At 43.8% G+C, this 20,586-nt stretch overlaps 1 protein-coding gene across 5 annotated transcripts in view; it reads right to left on the reverse strand.

Moving 5' to 3' along the window:
* Nucleotides 1-2,178: 2,178 nt before the first annotated feature.
* KCNAB1 (potassium voltage-gated channel subfamily A regulatory beta subunit 1) overlaps nt 2,179-20,586 on the reverse strand; it is a 399,097-nt gene continuing 380,689 nt past the window's right edge. For all 5 annotated transcript variants that reach the window (XM_021702562.2, XM_021702559.2, XM_021702560.2 and 2 more), the window contains 3 exons: nt 14,022-14,142; nt 8,986-9,074; nt 2,179-3,977 (listed from right to left, as the gene is read on the reverse strand). In XM_021702562.2, the coding sequence (XP_021558237.1) occupies nt 3,888-3,977; nt 8,986-9,074; nt 14,022-14,142 (300 nt within the window). In that variant the 3' untranslated portion in view covers nt 2,179-3,887. The remainder of the gene's footprint in view (nt 3,978-8,985; nt 9,075-14,021; nt 14,143-20,586) is intronic.

A 20,586-nucleotide genomic window follows, 5' to 3' on the forward strand; every position in this document is an offset into this window, starting at 1 on the left:
ACGTTTGTAAGGCATATACTCAGTTTTCATTCAGAATTTACTATACCACTACTTGGGAATTACAGAACTTTTCCCCCAGAACTCTCTCCATCATCGAAAATGGCTATGTGGTACATAGAATTATGATGTGCTGCATCTGGTTTAGTTACTAAAAACCTGTTGCAGAATTTATATCTTAAAAAGACCCCGTATCCAACACCAGTAAAATAAAAAGGGGATCTTTAAAAGTGATTAAATAACCTCCCCCCTTGTGGTAAGTAGAGGCTTAAAGTGTTGGCTCATTTCACATTTTCCTGTTTTTAGTTTCTCCTTTACAGCTTCATAAAAATCTTACATTGAAATTATTCTTAGCCAGTAAAAATCTATTGGTTGTCCTATTTGGTAAATTATTCTAACTTGGAAAGAATAACTTACAACAAGGTTTGAAGTTCACTGAAATGTGGAGGTTGGATTCCTACTCAAAAATCTTGTGAAAGGTCTTATTAAGTATGATTAAACTTTGTTTTTTAAAATTTATATTTTTCTTAGATATCTTTATGAGAGCCATGTGAATAAGTATGTCATCTTTATTACATTATTTGCCATTACCATTTAAATTTCCCACGCATGTAAATGTGCATTTTTGTAGTTGCTGATCAGATGTCTGCAGTAGTGATGGGCGTAATATGGTTGTGTGACAGAGCAGCGAGCGTGTCAGGCCTCTTTGCCAATATATGCCTGCTGTGCTGTCCTGCCCACTGAACTTTTGGGTTTTCGGTATGTGTGCCAGTCACTGCTGTTTCTGGAGACATAAAGGATACAGAGACATAGCACTGATCTACAGATCCATCTGTTTGGGCTCAAGGGGATTAAATCCCACCTCTTTGGACTCCCAGGTAGGGGAATGAATTGAAGATTAGGAGGGTTTTTTGAGTGGTTGGTTTAGATTTTCATGGATGTGGTTAGAGACTCACTTCTCATTGGCTTTCATGAGTTTTCATGACATCTCTTTGACCTTTGCCTCTTAACCGATTCTGAATTTGGATTCTTAACCCAAGCTTTTTTAAACTTAAAAATTTACCTACAGAATTCATAAAATTCATCCTTAAAACACTGGTCTGGAACACTGAATACTTGGGTTTTAGGCCTGGTTTCCTCATTTGCCAAGGAGTGGTGGCCCTGGCTGATGTGAAGCTGTGACATCTGATGACAGATGGTATACTATTGTTGATGAGTTCTTCAAGTGGGAAGCCAGGCACACAGCGTCTAGTTTGCATTTCCACTGGCTGAGATTACAGTATGTGGATGACTGCTAACCAGGTTACCCTTTGGAGTGGTATGCTCTCTGCTACAAAATTCTTTCCAGAAAAGAATATGGGAGTACGTGGAAATTTTTCTTAAGGATATAACGGACATTTTTTTTTTTTTTTAAGATTTTATTTATTTGAGAGAATGAGATAGAGAGCATGAGAGGGGGGAGGATCAGAGGGCGAAGCAGACTCCCTGCTGAGGGAGTCCCTGCAGAACTCGATCCCAGGACTCCAGGATCATGACCTGAGCCAAAGGCAGCTTAACCAACTGAGCCACCCAAGCGCCCCATGACATTTCTAATCTAGTATGTTTACCATGGCGGATGATTTGTCTGTTAAAAAACTAGTTCCCGGGCACCTGGGTGGCTCAGTTGGTTGAGCGACTGCCTTCGGCTCAGGTCATGATCCTGGAGTCCCGGGGTCGAGTCCCACATCGGGCTCCCTGCTCGGCGGGGAGCCTGCTGCTCCCTCTGACCCTCCCCCCTCTCATGCTCTCTCTATCTCATTCTCTCTCTCAAATAAATAAAATCTAAAAAAAAAAAAAACTAGTTCCCATGGGTAAGCAATAATGTTTGTCATTTGGTTTTAATTTGCAGGTGTTTTTAAATGAGTTTGAGAAGCTTTAGCCTTAGTGCATGCAGTGTATTTCTAAAACCCAATGAGAGAGATCTTTAGCAGTTAATCATTTATTAATAAGGGAAAAAAGTTTGGATTGTTACTGAAATCTTTTGATATTGTGTTTCTGTTGGGTATCATTCAGTGTTGCTTACTTGCCAACATAATTTTTATTCAGATGATTCTTACTGCCTATTTTATGGAGGCAGATATATATATATATATATATATATATTCCCTTATAATGAAAGATCAGATAAAAACCTCTAAATGCACAAAATGCTTTTATTACTCTAAGCAAATAAGTTAAATCGCAGTTCCAATTATACAACTTCAGCTCATTTATGCATACAGTAGTTCACTGGTTTAATACACAATGAACAGCTGAAAGATGATCCATCATTACTCTGGTACTCCTGGGCAAAAAAACCCAAACTGTTTCCTTATTAGAATACAGGTAGTAGTAACAAAAAAGAAAATTTAATGGTATTTCACACTAACAATTTAAGATTTAGAATTTAATCATGAAATACATATTTGGAAATGGTGGCAGAAAATAGCATTTTAAGCTGATAGTCTATTCTTTAAATCTTAAAGTGATTTCTGTATGGGGTACTTGCTAGCCAGAAAATCGGTATTTTGTACATGCTCAGGTATCCAAATAGAGAAATAGGACTCCCCCCGCCCCCCACCAGGTTTTCCCTCCTTACAGGTACACATAATATATTGTTAAAGTTTTTTTCAAGTGGAATATTCATGAGGGTAGGTAACCAGGCCGTAGTGGCAAGGTTAGCCCTCAGCTTCTGTGTGCAACAGGGCTAGGTCCCTTTGATCCATGCAGAGAGCTTTCATGCATTTAGTTTAGTGCATATAATGTGGTTATAGAATCAGGAAATATTTTAACATTTGCTTTTTACTAGGCAAGTTAATTCACCCAGCATAAGTTGAACAGTGACAGCATTTTTCACAAAGTCCATGATTCACTTTCATGTTAACTCCTCAAAAACAAGCATCCTATTGTAAAGTCCCAGTGCTAATTAAACAGTAAACAAACATTTGCCTTTATGGGTATTTTACAGGTTTACTTACAAAACTGAGCATGTGTATATTTTTAAAACTCAAATATTTAAACTTGCAGAAGCTGTGCCTACAAGCAGTCAAATATATAAAGCAGGTTTTAATAAAATGTAGCCAAAAATGAACACTTCAGTTGTAGATACTACATTTTATTCAAGGCCTAAGCTTCCAAAGCAGTGTAATCCTCCCTTTCATAAATTAGGCATAATGTTTCAAGTTAAAGATTGGGTGTTCATCCTCTCACCATCTCTATGTGTGAATGGACATAATGTTAATAGAATCCTAATGGATACCTCGGGTAAATTATAATACAGGGCATTCTTGGGGCCAGGCAACAGTGAATATTTTTAAAAGGTAATGAAAGCAAATACCTTGGAATTTTAGTTTTGTTGAATGACCGGTGAAACAACTCTTGCTAACCTTAATGTGGAACTAGAAACAAACAATGTGAAGTTGTTTCTGCTTATTCTCCCACGACTTCTGAGTTAATGTAGCCTGTTTCCGATGCAATCCACATTGCATCTGTGGATTTTATGCATTTTGGAAAAAATACATCTGTACAGCCTTAAGTTACTAAATGCCTGAAGGTAATCTGTCCTCCCCTCATACACTTCCTGTGGCATAAGCATGAGGTGTACAGAGCAATGCAAGAAGAGGTGACTCCAGTCCAAGATAAGAAAATAGAATGGATTTCCTTGGTTGTGAGTTTTCAGATGTGCTCGTAATTCAGGTGCACAGTGGTAGCGACAGCAGATACCTCAGAATCCGGGAATACTAGAGGTTGAGCAGCAGGCTGCTAAGTGACTCAAAAGACTGGCTAGTGACACCATTCTGTACCAGTAGAGACTGCAGTTTGAACCGTGCACATCCCGTGGCTCGTGCACATCCCGTGGCTCATGCACTGCCTTATGATCGGTAGTCCTTTTTGCTGTAGGGCTTGTTTCGCAATATGTTATCAATCTCATTTACCACATGTGATGTCATCTTTGGGAGAACCTGAGGAGCAGAAGTACAGAGGATATGGTTAGTACTTGATGGTCATTTGTTCATTGTGTAATATTAAGCAGAGTCATCTAGACTTGTATACATTTATAATCCACAACTAGATGTAAGCCCGCCACCCAGACTGTAAGCTCCTTGAGGTCAGGGACCTTGTTTTTTTCACCATTGCATCTCCTGTGATAAGAGTGCTTGGCTCATAGTTGGTGCTTAGAAGTATTGCTGAACTGAATAAAGGCATAATGTATAAATGAAGGCTCATAGAAATACAATGAGTCACAGAATTTCAAATTTTCTAACGGCCACATAAAAGTGGAAAGAAACATGAAATTAACATTTTCATTCCATTTATCTAAAACATTTCAACATGTCAGCATAGAAAATTAAAATGCCCTACATATTTTAAGTACTAAGTCTTTCAAATCCAGTACATTTAACACTTACAGTGCATCTCCATTCTGATAAGCTGGTTTCATGCACTAAAAGGCCATTTGTGGCTAGAGGCTAGGGTTGTGGACAGCACAGGTCTAGAGACTTAAGGAGAGATTCTCTGCCCCTGGTGGTCACAACCCTGGTGAAGGGTGGCCAGGGGTTAACAGGCATCCCTCGTAGCTGGACTGGCTTGGAAAACTGAGCAGTCTGAGATGGAGGGAAGAAAGTGTAGAGGGTGGTGATGGTAGGAATTAGGGGGAAAGGGAAGTTGGGGTCATCAGCATGGAAGGCCTCGAATGCCACTGTTTGGAGTTGGGACTTGATTCTTGGCAGCGGGGAACCTCTCAGGACTTCTGAGCTGGGAGCAACCCCGTGAGACACCTAGAGGTAGCTTGAAGGAGGAGATGGAAAGGGAACCCAGATGTTAGACATTTCTTGCTGCTGGAGCCAGAGATGATAAAAGCAGTAACTAGTTAGTGACAGTGGAGTAGAAAAGGAGAGTGGCTGGGAGAGACACTTTGGAGGCCGAGGAGGATTTCAAGACTGAAGGACTGGAAGGATGGAGATGTTGATCGTTGAGCCTGGGAACCACAGGAGGAGTGTGGAGTACGAGAGGTTTTTGAAGTAGGAGGTGTTGAGATGAAGGTGCCTGGGGGATATCCACGGCGGCACGGCTTGTAGGGAGCCGGGTGGAGCTGTGGATTGGTGCCGGCAGGAGGGCTGGAGTGGAGGGCTTGTGAGTTGCTTGCCACGGACACGCCTACCCGCTGAAGCCTTGGGAGAGGACGAGCTCACCCAAGGTTAGAATTTATCCTGAGAAGGGACCACATGACACCATAAGGCAAGGGACAAAGGCAGACTTCTTCCTAGGAATAGACTGACCCTGTGTGGAGACTGTGGCAAAAGACAACGATGGCGGGCAGTTTTGAGGTTTTGGCCTTGCCCTTCCTCTGCTGCTGTCATGTTGGCCGGGGTCTCCACTCCACCTAGTCTCCACTCAAGTGCTAGTCTCAAAAGCCTGAGGGTTTGGCAGAATAGTAGAGCTATTCCGCCTGAGAAACTAGTTCTGGGTAACGGTTTCCTATCCGGAGCTAAAGCGGGAGAGTTTAATTTCCCACCAGCTTAGGAGTCTCAGAGAATTGAAATGAATATGTTCTTTTAACTGAGACTGCAACAAAGAGAACCAAATCTAGAAAGTAGATTTGTGGGAAGTTTTGTCTAAAATACAGTGGGTTAGCCGTGTGAGGAGAAAAAAATTCTTCATTCATTACGCCAAAGTAAATTTCAGATAGATTTAAACATTAAAAAAAGAAACCATAAAATGACTTGAATAAAACATGAAAAATGTATATATAGTGTTGTAAGACTTAAATTTTTAAGAAGCCATACATCCAGAATTTTATGTGAAGTCGCCCAATTTTTTAATGCTGGCAACTGTTGTAAAACATTTTCATCCACTACAGATTACACAGACATCCCACAGGCTACCAGTTTGGCAACCTTGCTGTTCTACTGACTGGAATAACTGGTGGGCTGAGGACACCAGGGAAGGAGTGGTGAGGGGAGATGAGCCCTGGATGTGAGAAGGGCCTGACCACTGAGAAGCCTGGATTTCTCTGAGCAGGTGATGGGGAGCCTCAGGGTGGGGAGAGCATTGCTTGTCTACTTTTTAGGTTTTTTAGGGTGGGGGCATGTGCAGGTGATGGCAGGCTTCCTGCAGCTGTGGGGTCTCCTCTCCAGTCTTGCCCACTTAACTGAGGCTCTGATTTCTGTGTCCCTCCAATTTATGCATGTCTTAGGCACGTTCCATCCCTTGGAGCAGCTGACTCTGAAATTTCCTTTTTTTTGACAACTGTTGGCACTGCACACTTTATCCTGCATCCAGTCCCACCACTGCTGGGTGCCCCTGGCTGCCAGGGTGGAATTTTCGGTGCTGGGCTGGCCGGAGGTAGGAGTGGAAAGGGGGAGGGGATGATAAAGCCTCCAAGGTAGCAGCCTCCCAGCTTGGGTAATGGTCCCTTTTCCCTTGACCGTTGGAGCATCTCTTCCCCCCCATCCTGCTATCAGCCTGAGCCTTGCTAGGGGGCAAATGCTTTGGGAAGATGATGGACTCAGAGTTTTCCTCTGAAAAATATATATATTTTTTAATTTTTTAAAAAATGTTATTTATTTTAAATCTTTTGCTACCTGGAATACTCCCCCAGCCATGGAGTTTTTTTTTGTTTGTTTGTTTTTTTAACCATTCCCAGGTAGTAGTAAATCCTCCTGGGATGGCAGTGGTCACTCTGTTAGCATGATAGGAATCCCAGTTTCTCCCTCTTGGCTAAGCCACCAGCAAGTCATGGTGTCTGTGTGCAAAGCCTGTGGAATCCATCCACTTCACCTCCACGGCCACCATCCTCGCTAGCCCCAGCCACCATCTCCTGTCACCTGGGCAACTGCCTTTGCCTTTCTTCATTCCACTTTCTACACAGCAGCCAGCACCATCTTTAAAAGTTCAAATAACAGCATGTCCGTCTTAAAATGCTCCCAAGGATTTGTGGCATGTACAACAAGACTAACCTGTTCAGCGTCCTGTGAAATCTGTCTCCTGCCTGCGTCCACTTCAGTGCACCCACTGCCCCTTGTGTTCATGACACGTTGGCCACATTAGCCTTAGGCTGGCGGTTTCTGGAAAAAGCCAAGTTCCTTCCCCTCTCCAGGCCTCTGCACTGTTCCCCACTGTGTCTGGAATGCTCATGCTTGGGTGTTGCACATTTCTCCTCTTCCCTGAGCTTTAGAATATGCATATCCCAGAGAGGCCTGGGGCAAAAACATCACCTAAAGTAGGCCCACCCCCTTCTCAATTAGTCTCTATCACAGAACCCTCTTCAGTTACTTAATAGTCCTCACATTTTGAAATTATTTCATGTTTATTACGTCCCTCTCCCACTGGAATGTAAACTCTTTGAAGCTCGGACAGTATCATTCTTGTTTCCTATGGTGTCTCCAGTGCCTGGTACGTAGTAGGTGCTCAAAAGATGTGAATGAACTAAGGGACAGATTTCTGAATTCACTCTCAGCCAGCCTGTGAGCTCATGAGGGCAGAGGCCTGTTTTTTTCCTCAGTACTCTGCCTAGCGTGGTGCCAAACGTCTAATACATAAGAACTATGAATGGAATTGAAATCATTGGGTTTTCCATTGTGTACAGACTGTACCTCTCTTTCCTCCATTGTCATCCCTCCTTGGCTTTTCCCAGAGCATAAGTGAAAATAAGGTAGGGGTGGTTTTCATAAGAGGGAGCATTTCCCACGCAGGGATGGAAGCCCACAGAATCCAGGAGGAGTTGGGGGCCTGCAAGGGGTTCTTTGTGGCAGGGGCGATTACCCTGCTGCAGAGCCCTAAGAAAGTGATGGGGGGAGGGAGGTTGGCACCATTTCTCTCCCAGCATATCCTGGGCTATTTGCCAAAAGGGTTTTAAACATTTCAAAAAGTTTAATGACGTTTGTTGCCACGTCCATGGGTTTCCTTTTGGGAGGGTTCACAAGGCTTGCTTCAGGGACAGGTGGGCGGGGGAGACCGTTCTGTTCCCCTGGGAGCAATAGGAAACTACACATCCATGCCGGTTTTGGTAGGTGGTGGCTGTGGCACGAGTAGTGGGCAGGCTCCTCCTCAGGACCCTCGCCTGCGAGTGGCACAGGCTCAGGACTGAGGTGTGGCCTTCGGGGGTAGGGGATGGTCACAGTAGCCACCAGCCCCACCGTCTCCACAGATGGAATTCCCAGGAACATCGCAATCGCACTTCCCCTCTCACTGCCCTTACGGGCTCCCCAGAGCACAGCTGCAGGCTCCTACCAGTTCCTGTCCGTGCGGAGGAAAGAGTGGGTGGTTAGTCCTGAATTGGCTGCTAGGGAAGATGTGATCCTGGAAGTCCAAAATAGAATTTTGAGCCTAGTTCCTCTTTCAAATGCGGGAAACATTCATTCCACAGGTATTTGATGGCTGACTAAGGGATATGTAGTTTGCTGGGAACTGGCAAAGCAGTGGCGATGTGAGAAAGACACAGGTCTCTGACCTCAGGGAGCTTCCTGTCCGGCAGGGAAGACGGGTAATTCTATCACACGATCGTAAATGCTGTGATGAAGGGGGAGGAACACAGGATGCTGTGGGAGCAGAAGGGGGTGGTTGGCACGATGTAGGTTGGCAAATATTTGGGGAAAGAACTAATGAATAAATGATGTACATACATTGTCCTGTGGCTATTAAATTTCAAGCAGGTTTTTATGGTAAGTCCTGGGAACCCTGTCGCCCAGTGTCCCATTGCTTGGGTCTTGGAATGCACTATCCCACAACCCATCCTGAAGAATGAGCTTTGAGAACATCGCCTCTTCATAAGAGGACACCCTTGGATCCATGTACACTAAAGGTTCTATTGCTTCTTGTGCCTTTGCCCCTGCACCCCCATCCTCTCCACCCCCCATCTAGGAACAGGTGGTCTTTGGGAAGCCATGACACAATGAAGGACAGAGGTGGAGAGAGATGGTGAGGACCATGATACCCCTGGAGTTTGGTGGGAAGGGCCGTAGTACTTGCCTGAATGGCACCGAGGTTTTCAATGAGTTGTTCAGGAGTGGAGGACCCCAGGAGCACGGAACTCACACCTTCATTTCTCAGGCACCATGCTGGGAAGAAAGAACACATGGTCAGGATGTCAAAACACTTCTGCTTATTGATTAGCTTCTAAACACTACCTGTAACCCCCACTGTTGCAACCGAAACTTAGTAACTTTGGGGGGGGAGGATAGACAATGCTCTCTAGGATTAAAGACCTCAGCAGCAACCCCTATCCTGCAGAGGGTTTAGTAGAATCTGTGCGTTTGAGTTGAGGGCTTGGGGCTCACACACTTTTTGCATGAGGACTTGCCTCAACAGCTGGGGTATCCAGTTGAGCTGTCCACCCCAGGACCACGTTCTTGCTCCTGAAAACACCTGACCCTGCTCCCCGGCAGACGTCTGCATTCCTGTTTCCATATTGGCCCACAGTCTGTCTTTCTCCATCTTATTCATGCTCTTGTTCCTCATCTGTTTTAGAGTCCTGTAGACCCTGGGTATCTTGTTCTTTGATTCTATCCAACTGTCAAACTCAGGATTTCCCTTTCTTCCTAGTCCAAGATTCAACATGCCAGCCTTCAACCCTTTACTTCTCTCCTTCTGCCTCTCTAGCAACCTCCACCCTTAAACCCTCTATCCAGCCCCGTCCCCTCACTCTTGGCAGATGACTTGGCTTCCTACTGTATGTAGAAAATTAAGTCTATCAGGTGGTACATTCCTCAATAACCCACAAGCGCACATCCACACCCTCCAGTTTCAGAAGATGATGTGTCTGGTTTCTGTTCAAGGGCGAAGTCTGCCCTGGATTGAATTCCTGTTGCCTTTTCTTGGACTTGATTGATCATTGTTTCTCACTTTCTCTCCTGAATTTTAAATTTCTTACCACCTCCTTTATCAAATTTGTCCCATTCTAAAACTAGCCTACCTAACTTCTAAACTTCTAAAAGGCTAGTTTAGACTCCCTGAGAGGACTCCTTTGCTCTCTAGTCCCCTTCTTACCGTGTCAGAAGCCAAGTTCCTTAGGAACCTCCTTGTGATTACAGTAGATGTCTGCAACTAGAGGTGTCTGTAGACGCCTAGATGCAGTGTCTGCTGGACACCCTGCTAGGTGTCCCACAGGCACTGCACACGGCTTACTACTTACTATAAGCCTGTCTTTCTTGTGTTCCCAGTCTCATTTTGGGGCCATCACCCAGCAACTTGGCCTTCTAATCCCCAAACCGGGGTGTTAGCCTTAGGAACTGTCCTTTTTCTGAGCCTGCATTCCCTTTTAATTGCCACATTTAGTTGATTATTCCTCCTAAATATTTCTGTGATCCAGCATGCATCAGAATCACCTGGAGGGCTCGAAAAACGACAGGGTGCCACCCCTGAGTTTCTCACTGAGAAGGGCTAGAGTGGGGCCCGGGGATCTGCATGTCAAACAAGCTTCCAGGTGCTGCTGATGCTGTTGGTCCAGGGACGATGCTTTTTCTGAAAACAATTTTGTTGGGGTAAAATTCCCCCATTTAATCGTTCAATGATTTTTCATAAGTTTATCAAATGTGCAACCATCACCACTTACAGTTAATCCCATTTCTACCCCCAGTCCCAGGAAACCACTCATCTATTTTGTACCCCTATAACTTTTATTACTTCTGGACATTGAATTTAAATGGAATCCTGTAACCTGGATCCTTTCTGTCTGACTTCTTTCACTCAGCATGATGTTGGTAAGGTTCACCCATGTTAATAGCATTTATTAGTAAATATTTCTGTTATTGCTGAATAGCATTCTATCATGTGGATGTGGCCCACACTTGGAGAATCACTGCTCTGGTTCCACTGCCCACTGTCCTCATTCAGGACCTCACTGTCTCTCTCCTGCACAGCTGGTTTTCCCACCTCTTGACTGGATTTCCCCCTCCTTTCCCCCCATAATCTGTCACAGGAGTGACAAGAACAGCACATTTTCCAGGTACAAATCTGATCATGTCATGCCTGGTTAAAAGTTCTTCAACATGTATCTCACATAATCATTGTCTTATAAGATGAAGCTCTCATTTCTCATCCTGGCAAACTTACTAGAAAGCCTGCCTCTCCAGCTTCGTGTCTTCTCACTCCCTGCCTTGAACTTGGCTTCAGCAGCACTGAACTGTTGGTAAATCCTTTCCATCCCCAAACATCATGCTGTTTTTCTCCTCAAGTCCTCTGTTCAAGTGTACCCTTGGCCTGGAATGTCCCTCTGCCTCAGTAATCCCTCCTCGGTCATTTGAGACTCCTCATGGGTACTGTCTTCTCCCACAGCCCTTCCCTGAATCCCAGGCTGGGTTGGGAGTCCCTACACTTTACTTAACTTCCATAATCCTCTGTGTCCTTGTCAGTTATTTTATTACAACACTGTATTAAAGTTATCTATTTTATTTTCTTGACTTGCCCACCAGGCTGTGAGATAGGTGTTGTTTGCACTTGGATGCTCAGCACCCAGCCTAGTACCTGCACATAGTAGGTGCTTATTACATGTTTGTTGAATAAACACAGGTGTGAATGATTGATGGGTGTCCCCAAGTATTCCTTCTGCCCCGTTTGCTCAGGCCCTGCAACAGATCCTCTTAAGCTGTTACCAGGCTCTGGCCTTTTGAGGCAATCACTAAATCTTTCCACATGGGCAAAATAATACTCTATATAGGCAAAACGGCAAGGGATCCAGGACCTTCCCCCCCCCCCTCCCCCCCCGGCTGCATTGTGTCCTGCTTTGCACTTAGAGAACTCTTTTGGCTCTGGTGTTAAGTATTGAGGTCAAAGCCGGGCACTGGGAAAATTCTTGCCCATAAACTACCCGATGTCAGCAACAGTGAATTTTCTCCATGGGCTGTAGGGCATAGGAGAACCACCTGGGCAGAACTGGCCAGCGTGATAACACATGCAGATGATTCTAGCTTCTAAGCAAGTGTCAGCAACAGCCCTGTCCAGAAAGCCTAGGAGCAAAGTGTGAAGGCTGGCTCCAGTGCAGGTGTGTGACATGGGAGGCAGCCCACACTTGAGTTCAAGCGGTTTGTTTCCTGCCAAAGGATCCTCCCTCCCCCTACTCCCTTCTAGCTGATCAAAGGTAATATGCCTGGAAATAATTTCCCTCTTGGTTTGAGAGTTCTGCGCTTAAAAGTGAAACTACTTGTTTATAAAGAAGGAAAAAAAAATGACAGGCAAGCAAGACATCTGGGGGCACAGAGGGAGGAAAGGGAGAATCAAAGCATGTTTTAACTTAGACTGTAACTCTGAGTCTTTCATGCATATCTAACATCCAGTGAAAGTTTAAATCTGGTCAAGGTTTCCTCTTGAGAAGGACACTTCTTCTCTTTCAGAGCTAAATTCAAAACTCACTGTCCTGTTACCACCTAAAACTGTATTTTGAACCAGCCGTATTTCAAGAAGAGATGTTCCCCTGCTTGTCACGCTGACCACACACCATGGCTAGGAATGGACGGAGTTGTAGTTCCGAGGTGTCTCATTCTTTGCAAACAGAGCTTACTGAGCTTACTGAGCACCTACTCTTTGCTTTATATATATAATTTCCCTTTACTCAACAAATTTGTAAGATCTGTGTTACACGCATTTTATAGATGAGAAAATTGATAGGTTAAATAACTTGCTTATGGTCAAATGGCCAATACTTTTTACAACAAGCTATAGGGATGCTAATAGTCACATTATTCTTTGACTTTTTTTTTTTTGGAAGGACTAAAACAAGTCCTGTATGTATGTACCTGGGTAAATGATATTCCCCACCCTCTCCCCAACTACCTCCCGTTTCTGTCTCCAGCTGCAGCCATTCCCTGCCTTCCAACCACAGAAGGATCTTGCATCTAACAATTACTGTGTCACGTTGTTTTGTTTTCATAGAACTTGAGTTTTTTATGTCCTTATTTCACTGTATTGGAATAGCCCCAGTTCCTGCTGTTTCTTAAGCCTTGGGAATTTTTTCTAGAATCTACAACCATTTTACTCTTCTCATAGCTACCCTGTGGATTTTTTTTTTTTTTTTGTAACTTTCAGTTTCTTCATTTGTGAGGTGGAGATAATGATTGCAAACACTCCCTTAACATCTGTAAGGTAGGGCAAGTGACAGCATACGGCTCAAGGGATTGTTCTGATGCTTAAGGAGATGAGACCGTGAGCATGAAGCCCTGCTGTGGAGCAAGGGAGCTGAAAGTCTACAGGCTTTTCTGTTTGGTACCTAGCCTCTAAGCTACCTGTGACTATTGGAGATGTGAATTGAAGTGTACTGTAGGTATAAAATACATTCTGGATTTTGAAGACTTAGTATGAAAAAAAGAATATAAAATATCTCAATAACTTTTTATAGTCATTGTGTGTTAAAATGATAATGTTTGGGCCATTACTGGGTTAAATAAAATCTGTCATTAAAATGAAGTTCACCTATTTCCTTTTTTTTTAGTATGGCCACTAGAAAATTTAAATATGTGGTTCACATTCTGTTTCTATTGGACAGCACTGGTACATGTGCTTTTCAGCCAGACGAGTGACCATGATGGTTCCTCAACTCCACAGTTAGAGCACTTTTCATGGCCCCTCAGGAAGTTGCAGAGTGAAGCTGCTCCTCTAGGATAGGCTTCCATGGGGTAGTAGCCTTGGGCCCCTGGCACCCCCAGCCCTGCATCTGGCCTGTCACCAGCCCCACCTTAGCTTCCACAGGGAGGGAAAATTAAGCCAGAAGAAATGGATGTCACTACACAATTGAGGGCCGCTCATGTCAGACACCATGAGGATGTATGTGTTTTCACTTAGTCTCATTTAAACGGTGTTCTAAGGGATAGAAGAAGGAAATGTTTTAACATGTAGAAAATTCTAGGGAACTTTGAAAACTTTGTTTTAGATAATATTAACCAGGAGCTTATGCTTCAGAGATCAGTCTGCCCCTTACACTAGGTACTTTATCATGATAGGGATGTGAAAACTATTTTCTGTGATCTAGCAAAGCCTCCCCCGCCCCCCCCCCCCCCCCCCGGTCATTTTCTTACCAACAGCTAGCTGAGGTAGTGTGCATCCCAGACGCTCAGCAATTGGGGAAAGGTCTTTTAGTTTGTTTTGCTGTTTTCGGCCTTCTTCACTTACAATTCTTTCCTTCAGCCACTGGTAGCACTAGGGAGAAGAAGACCATTTAAATGTCAATGGCTGGTAAGGGTTTGAGGCAAAGATCGTTAAATCGGTAAAATAGGAGGCCCTCATGGTGAATTCCTGAATCTTCTTCCCTAAACTTTGTTTTGTGGTGACCAGATGCCTGTGCTTTTAGGCAAAGAGATGTTCCCCATGGTCTCACTCCTTGTTTATTGGTTCAAGACAGATTGATTTTGACTAATAGTCACCATTCAAATCCATCAACATGCGTGAAAGTTATTAAAATCCTGACATACAATTATATATAGTCTGCTAAGTGGAGGAAATGATGTTTCTTATTGCAATAGCCCAATTTTAGAATGTAGCAAAAAAAAAAAAAAATATTGACATTTCAGCAAGGTCTGTTAGGTTTCCTTTTTGTCAAGAAGGCTGGGTGCCAAGCTTTCTGTTCAAAGAAAGCCATTATCTTTTTTTTTTTTTTTTAATTTTGAGAGAGAGAATGAGAGACAGAGAGCATGAGAGGGAGGAAGGTCAGAGGGAGAAGCAGACTCCCTGCCAAGCAGGGAGCCCGATGCGGGACTCGATCCCGGGACTCCAGGATCATGACCTGAGCCGAAGGCAGTCGCTTAACCAACTGAGCCACCCAGGCGCCCCGAAAGCCATTATCTTAACATTCTTTTGTAATTATCTTTCTCCCTCTTGCTAGTCTCCTATTTTTTTTTTTTTTAAGATTGTATTTATTTGAGAGAGCGGGAGCACGCACAAGCTGGGTGAGGGGCAGGGGGAGAAGCAGACTCCTCGCTGAGCAGGGAGCCCAATGTGGGGCTCGATCCCAGGACCCTGGGATCATGACCTGAGCCAAAGGCAGCCACTTAACCAACTGAGCCACCCAGGTGTCCTGCCAGTCTCCTATTCTTACAGCAGGGTTTTCTTTTTAAGATTTTAGTAGAGAGAGAACAAGCACAAGTAGGCAGAGTGGCAGGCAGAGGGAGAGGGAGAAGCAGGCTCCCTGGGAGCCCGCTGCGGGGCTCGATCCCAGGGCTCTGGGATCATGACCTGAGCCGAAGGCAGACGCTTAACACACTGAGCCACCCGGGTGCCCCACAGCAGGGCTTCTTGTGAGCTCTCTCAGCTCCTTCCTCCAAGCAGACAAGCATAACTAAAAGGTACCCAAGTACATTTTAAAAATTTTGAAGTTGATAAAGACTATCCCAAAAGTGTATTATCTTTTGTATAGTGATTGAAACTTTAAAAGGTAAGGAAACTCAGAACAGGAAACTCTCTGTAAAACCTCTGAGAAGAGACTGACTCTGATTGGTAGCCTATAAAGTGAGCTAACTTCCTAAATAGAAGGAGACAAATCTTTTAGAACTTCTCAATGCCTTGCTTCCCCAAAGGTTCTGCTCTTATTAAGAAATGAGGGACAGTAGGATGTTCTCTACAAAACACTAAGCAGCAACATCCAAAAGTAACAAATATTTGTAAGAATGTGTTTTAGTGAAAATAATAGAAAACATCCTCCTGTGTGGCAATGTGGACTTTATCCGCTGTGTTTGCGAAATAATTGTCACCGCAGACCTTTACCTTCCCAAAGGCAGCAAATCATCACAGACACTCCACCCACATGATTTCAATAAGGCTGCTTGCTTTTGTTTTTTAAGTACTTTTTTCTTCATTCTAAGACAGTATTTCCAAAGAAAAAGGGTAACCACATTACGTTTTATTATGATTTTTGAAATGATTTTGCAGATGTGAAAAAGAGAAAGGGCAAGCTGCCCCAGTTCTGTTTGCTTTCTAGATCTCAAAGGCGTATGGTCTGGCTCCTCACTTGAGAGTTTGCTTAGGGAGATGGCCAAGAGTCTTCCCAGCTTCAGCTCTGGGAAACCTCAGCTTCTTCCAGGAGGAACGGTAGCCTGGAGCACCTTTCCAGAGACGACAGCTGGTGCTAGGGGTAATGAGTTGGGCCTTGAGACAATGAACACTGCCATCAGGGCCCAGGAGCCTTCCCTGACCAGACCTGTGTGCTGGGTAGAGAGTGTGCTGGGTCAGAGCGCCCCTGAACTTAACTTCCCCTGTCCTAGTGGAGAAACATTACCAGCCCCCACTTTAGTTTCATAACACCTTTCAGGGGACCGGTAGCCCTGAGCGTTCTTCAAAGGAAAAAATAAAAGGGTTGAAAACCAGTCGCTGAATGATTGCTTTTCATTGTAACTAGGAGCGTTCTTGAAGTTTCAATATATACCACACACATAAGGAATGGTTGTTTTATCAATCACTTATAGAACTCCATTTTTGAAACCTTATCATGTGGAGTGCATTTGTACGCTTAGGGTCGAGTTACAAGTTTGTGTGTATGTGTGTGTGCATTTACACACACGCGCACACACAACATACTGAGAGACAGACTTCTAAAAGTAACAAACATCAGACGTTCATTTATTGAGTCACTCTCTCCCTACACTCAACACTATAAATCTTGTTGCTTTAATCATTGGAAAACATAAGCAGGCTAAGGTTTATAAAAAGTAGACACATAGTATTTATACTGCTTTTCCTCATACCAAAGGAAACAAAAGTGTTTTTGGAAATAAATAGCTTTAACTGCTTTGCAAGTGGGAAATGTTAGCATAGAGAGGAGATGAGGCTTAATTAAAATATAAATATGGAAGCGAACCAGTGTTTTTTGTAAGAAGATTGGTGGTGGGTGTGGTTGTGTGCGACAATACACCCAGCTTGTTGACTGGGCAGTCCTCCATGAGTCAAAGCTGATTTCTTCCCTTCCAACCCTATTATACTGCGTACCCCATTGCTGCAGTGACTTGCTCACGTGTTGATCTTTCTTTCTAACTAAATAGAGGAGGGCAGGGACAGGCTTCTTGTTCATCTCAACATCTCCGGTCCTGACACAGTGCTTGCCACAGAGCAGGGGCTCCGCCAGTATGACCGTGAGGGAGGAATCTGAGCAACCAGGGCTCCACAGGGTAAAAAATAGATCTCTTCAATGTTTCCGATGAGCACAGACACCCCCTCTTTATTCCAGTACAACTTTGCGGATAGTCCTGTGTGACTCTGCAGTGCTTGTGGATTCCACACTGTTTCATAATTCACCCCTTCACATATCTAATAAGTCCCCAAGTTACCCCTTGAAGGTGGGGACTGTCGCCTTCTTCCCTGTATCCTAAGCACTCAACACAGAGCCCAGCACTGACTAGATACTCAGTAAGTATTTGCCAAAGAAAACATGAGCTTTTCTGCACAGATTAGGGGGCTCTTGGTTTTATACAGAAGTCACAAAATTCTCTAATTTTTCCTAAAGCCTATTTATTTGCCATTTCCCAGTGCTGTGACCACTGAACAGGTAATGCTGGGGGTGGGAGCAGTCTGCGGGACTGGCCCCGAAGCCTCCAGTTGGCTGGTTGCTAATAATGGATTGAAACTCAGGCAGCATCTATAAAGCCATGGACAGAGTAAGTCACATTTCATCTCTGGACTTTGTCTTGGAATAATTTAGCATCCAAGATCACTGACTCTTAAAATTTAAACTTCAAAATCTTTGGCTCAAAAGAGCAGCACAGTCTTTTGATATCGAGGTTGAAACCTCTAGGTCAACTGCTGAAGCTAAAAAATTTCCTTCTGAAACTACACCGTGATGTGCAATACTTTTAGTTGCTTAAAGTGAACACCTGGAGTACTCGAACTGCCACTCTTCCCCCACCTTGATTCACCCAAGTTTGCATCGTCCTGTTTTCATTTGACAGAGGGGGTACATATTTTTATGATTTTTCTATAAGGCATTTTGCTAGCAACAAGAAAGAGCTGCCCGTAAATTTTATTGCACTTTTCATTTCTATTTAAAATGTCTATTTAAAAGCCACACACCTGGTCCGTTGATCAGACTTTGTTGATCTTCCGTTATGGCTCATTTCACCCATTCAACAAACATTTATTGAGTACCTGTCATGTGCCAGGCTCTGTGATGAGCTACCTGAGTTTCAGTGTCTGTCCTAGAGACATTCACAAATCACCGTCTGGTAGCTCGAGGAGTGTTTTGTAGTTGGGGTGCCTCCCTCAGAAGCCGTGTTTGTACTGCCTCCTTACGGAAAATGCCTCTCCTGGTGGTGCATGATAGGAGTGGTCATAGCACTTTACTGTTTGGGTCACTGTCATTGGTCTTACAAGTTGGCACATGACCCAAGTTTGGCCAGTCTTCCCTGGACTTAAGTCATAAGGAAAGATAGCTCTCTATTCTCTCACATTACATGTCTGTAAGGATGTAAACCTGCAAAGCAGTTTTCCCACTCCTGACCTCATGGAGAGGACCCGTTTGCAGTAGAAGACAACATCTACATTCAGAGAGAAATAGAGGAGATGGAGAGTCCTAACAATGTACAAGTCTAGGGTTGGAGTCAACCCTGAGACCATCTCCATTCCATCCTTCCCAGCGAGTATTTATATGTTCCCCTTCTTTGATTAAATTAGTTGAATTAAATTCTTTTGCTTGCAACAGGAGAATTCTAAGACTCTGTAAGAAGTGTTAATGGAATAATAGAGGAAGATGCAAATAATTCAGTTTTATAAAGTGAGGACAGGCTTCATAGAGGTGAAGATAACCAAGCTTTGTCTTTAGTAATGAGGGCTTCCATCACAAGATGAAAAGAAGGGCATTTCTGGGAGACAAAGGAGAGTACAGGGCTTTTGGATGAACAATACAGTGATGTAACATGGGGAAAGACAAGAACGGAAAAGTGGGCACAACTTAGATCCCAAGGGTATTTCCTTGAATGCTTTTCTGTGGGTTTTGGGTTTTGTCCTATAAGCAATGACTGGGAAGTGAGTAACAGATTTTAAGCAGGGTTATGATATGGTCAGATTAGTCTTTCAGAAAGATAATTGGTTGCAGTGATGGGTAGTTGACAAAAGGGGAAAAAAAATTAGGGAATGCAGACAGGAGGTTACTGCAGCAAAACAGGGAAGAAATGATGATGGTCTGAACTGAACAAGGGCTGTGCAGGGATGGGCCACGGTCAGGAAGTGGCCTGGAGGAGTGGGGGCCCCACTAGACAAGAGTGAGGGAGGAGAGGAGGCAGTCTGACATAACCCTTGGCTTCTGACTGGGATGGCCAGATGGAGGGTGGAGGCACGGTTAACCATGAAGGAAGGGTAAGTTCTGGGGGGTGATGACAGATTCCACTAGGCATGACTAATGCCCACGGGAGATGTCTAACAGCCACGTGAGGAAGCAGTAGTGTACAGCTGAGCAGTGAAGACGAGGTGGTGACAAAAGATTTTAGAAGTCACTGTTAGAGCGGTGGACCAGATGCAGCCTTCCAGAAAACCCCCAGGTTGTGTTACTTTCTAAAAGACCCCCACCAGATAGGTATTTTTCACACTGAGTTATCTTTCAAATACAAGTTCAGTACTTACAACAGCATGAAATGTTAGTGTCTGTTTTATTGGTATAACTTAGAATAGCTAATGTGAAACACCAGCCATTTATTCTGTTTGGGGTAGGGGTAGGTAAAAGCTGCTAACTTATTTATCTTCTTGCCTAGCATTCGATCTTTAATTTTTTGTTTGTTTGTTTCAGTTACTCTATTCAAGTTTCCCCTTTTTTTTAAAGCAATTTTATTTTTCATTTTAAGTTGACTCCATGCCCAGTATGGGGCTCGAACTCACGACTTTGAGACCAAGAGCTGCATCCTCTACTAACTGAGCCAGCCAGGCGCCCCATAAGTGGCATTTCTAAGTGCACATATATTAGTATGGAAAACACTGGGGGCTAATGATTTAGGAAGGCTTGAGAGTCTGTGGAGCTCTAAAGAAGCTGCTTTGTGATCAGAAAGAGGCCTTTAACCTGTTGAGAGCCCTTCATGTTTATTGTTAAGGATGTTTCAATAGATGTTGACTTTATCAAAGTCAACAATAGAAATATTTTTCTGAGTTGCTTTTGGACTTAGCCACCTTCAAATATTTTGTATCTCCTTATTTTATTATTATTTTTTTACTTTCTCTTTTTGTTAATGCATTTGTGAAATTTTTTTTTTTAGCTGTTTGTAAGCTTTTTCCAAATAATGATGGAGGTCGGCCAATCTTACACTCCAAATACAGTACAGCTACTTCTTCCTCCATTAGAAACCTGGGTTTGCAGGGAGACAAAAATGTCTTCGGGGGAGATAAACAGAGCCAGGAAACCTGAGTTCTAGTATAAACTCTATTATGAGTTTATGCTCTTGGATTATTATCTGACCTCTTTGTGCTCAGTTTCTACATCTGGAAAGGTTTACCCTCTTATAAGGATAGTCACTACTCAGCATATGTGGAAGTACTTTGAGTTTTTAAAAACATCTCTGACGGGGGCGCCTGGGTGGCTCAGTCAGTTAAGTGTCTGCCTTCAGCTCAGGTCATGATCCCGGGGGTCCTAGGATCGAGTCCCACATCAGGCTCCTTCCTCAGCGGGGAGTCTGCTTC

This window comes from Neomonachus schauinslandi, chromosome 1 (genome assembly GCF_002201575.2).
Source record: "Neomonachus schauinslandi chromosome 1, ASM220157v2, whole genome shotgun sequence".
In the NCBI taxonomy this organism is placed as follows: Eukaryota; Metazoa; Chordata; class Mammalia; order Carnivora; family Phocidae; genus Neomonachus; species Neomonachus schauinslandi.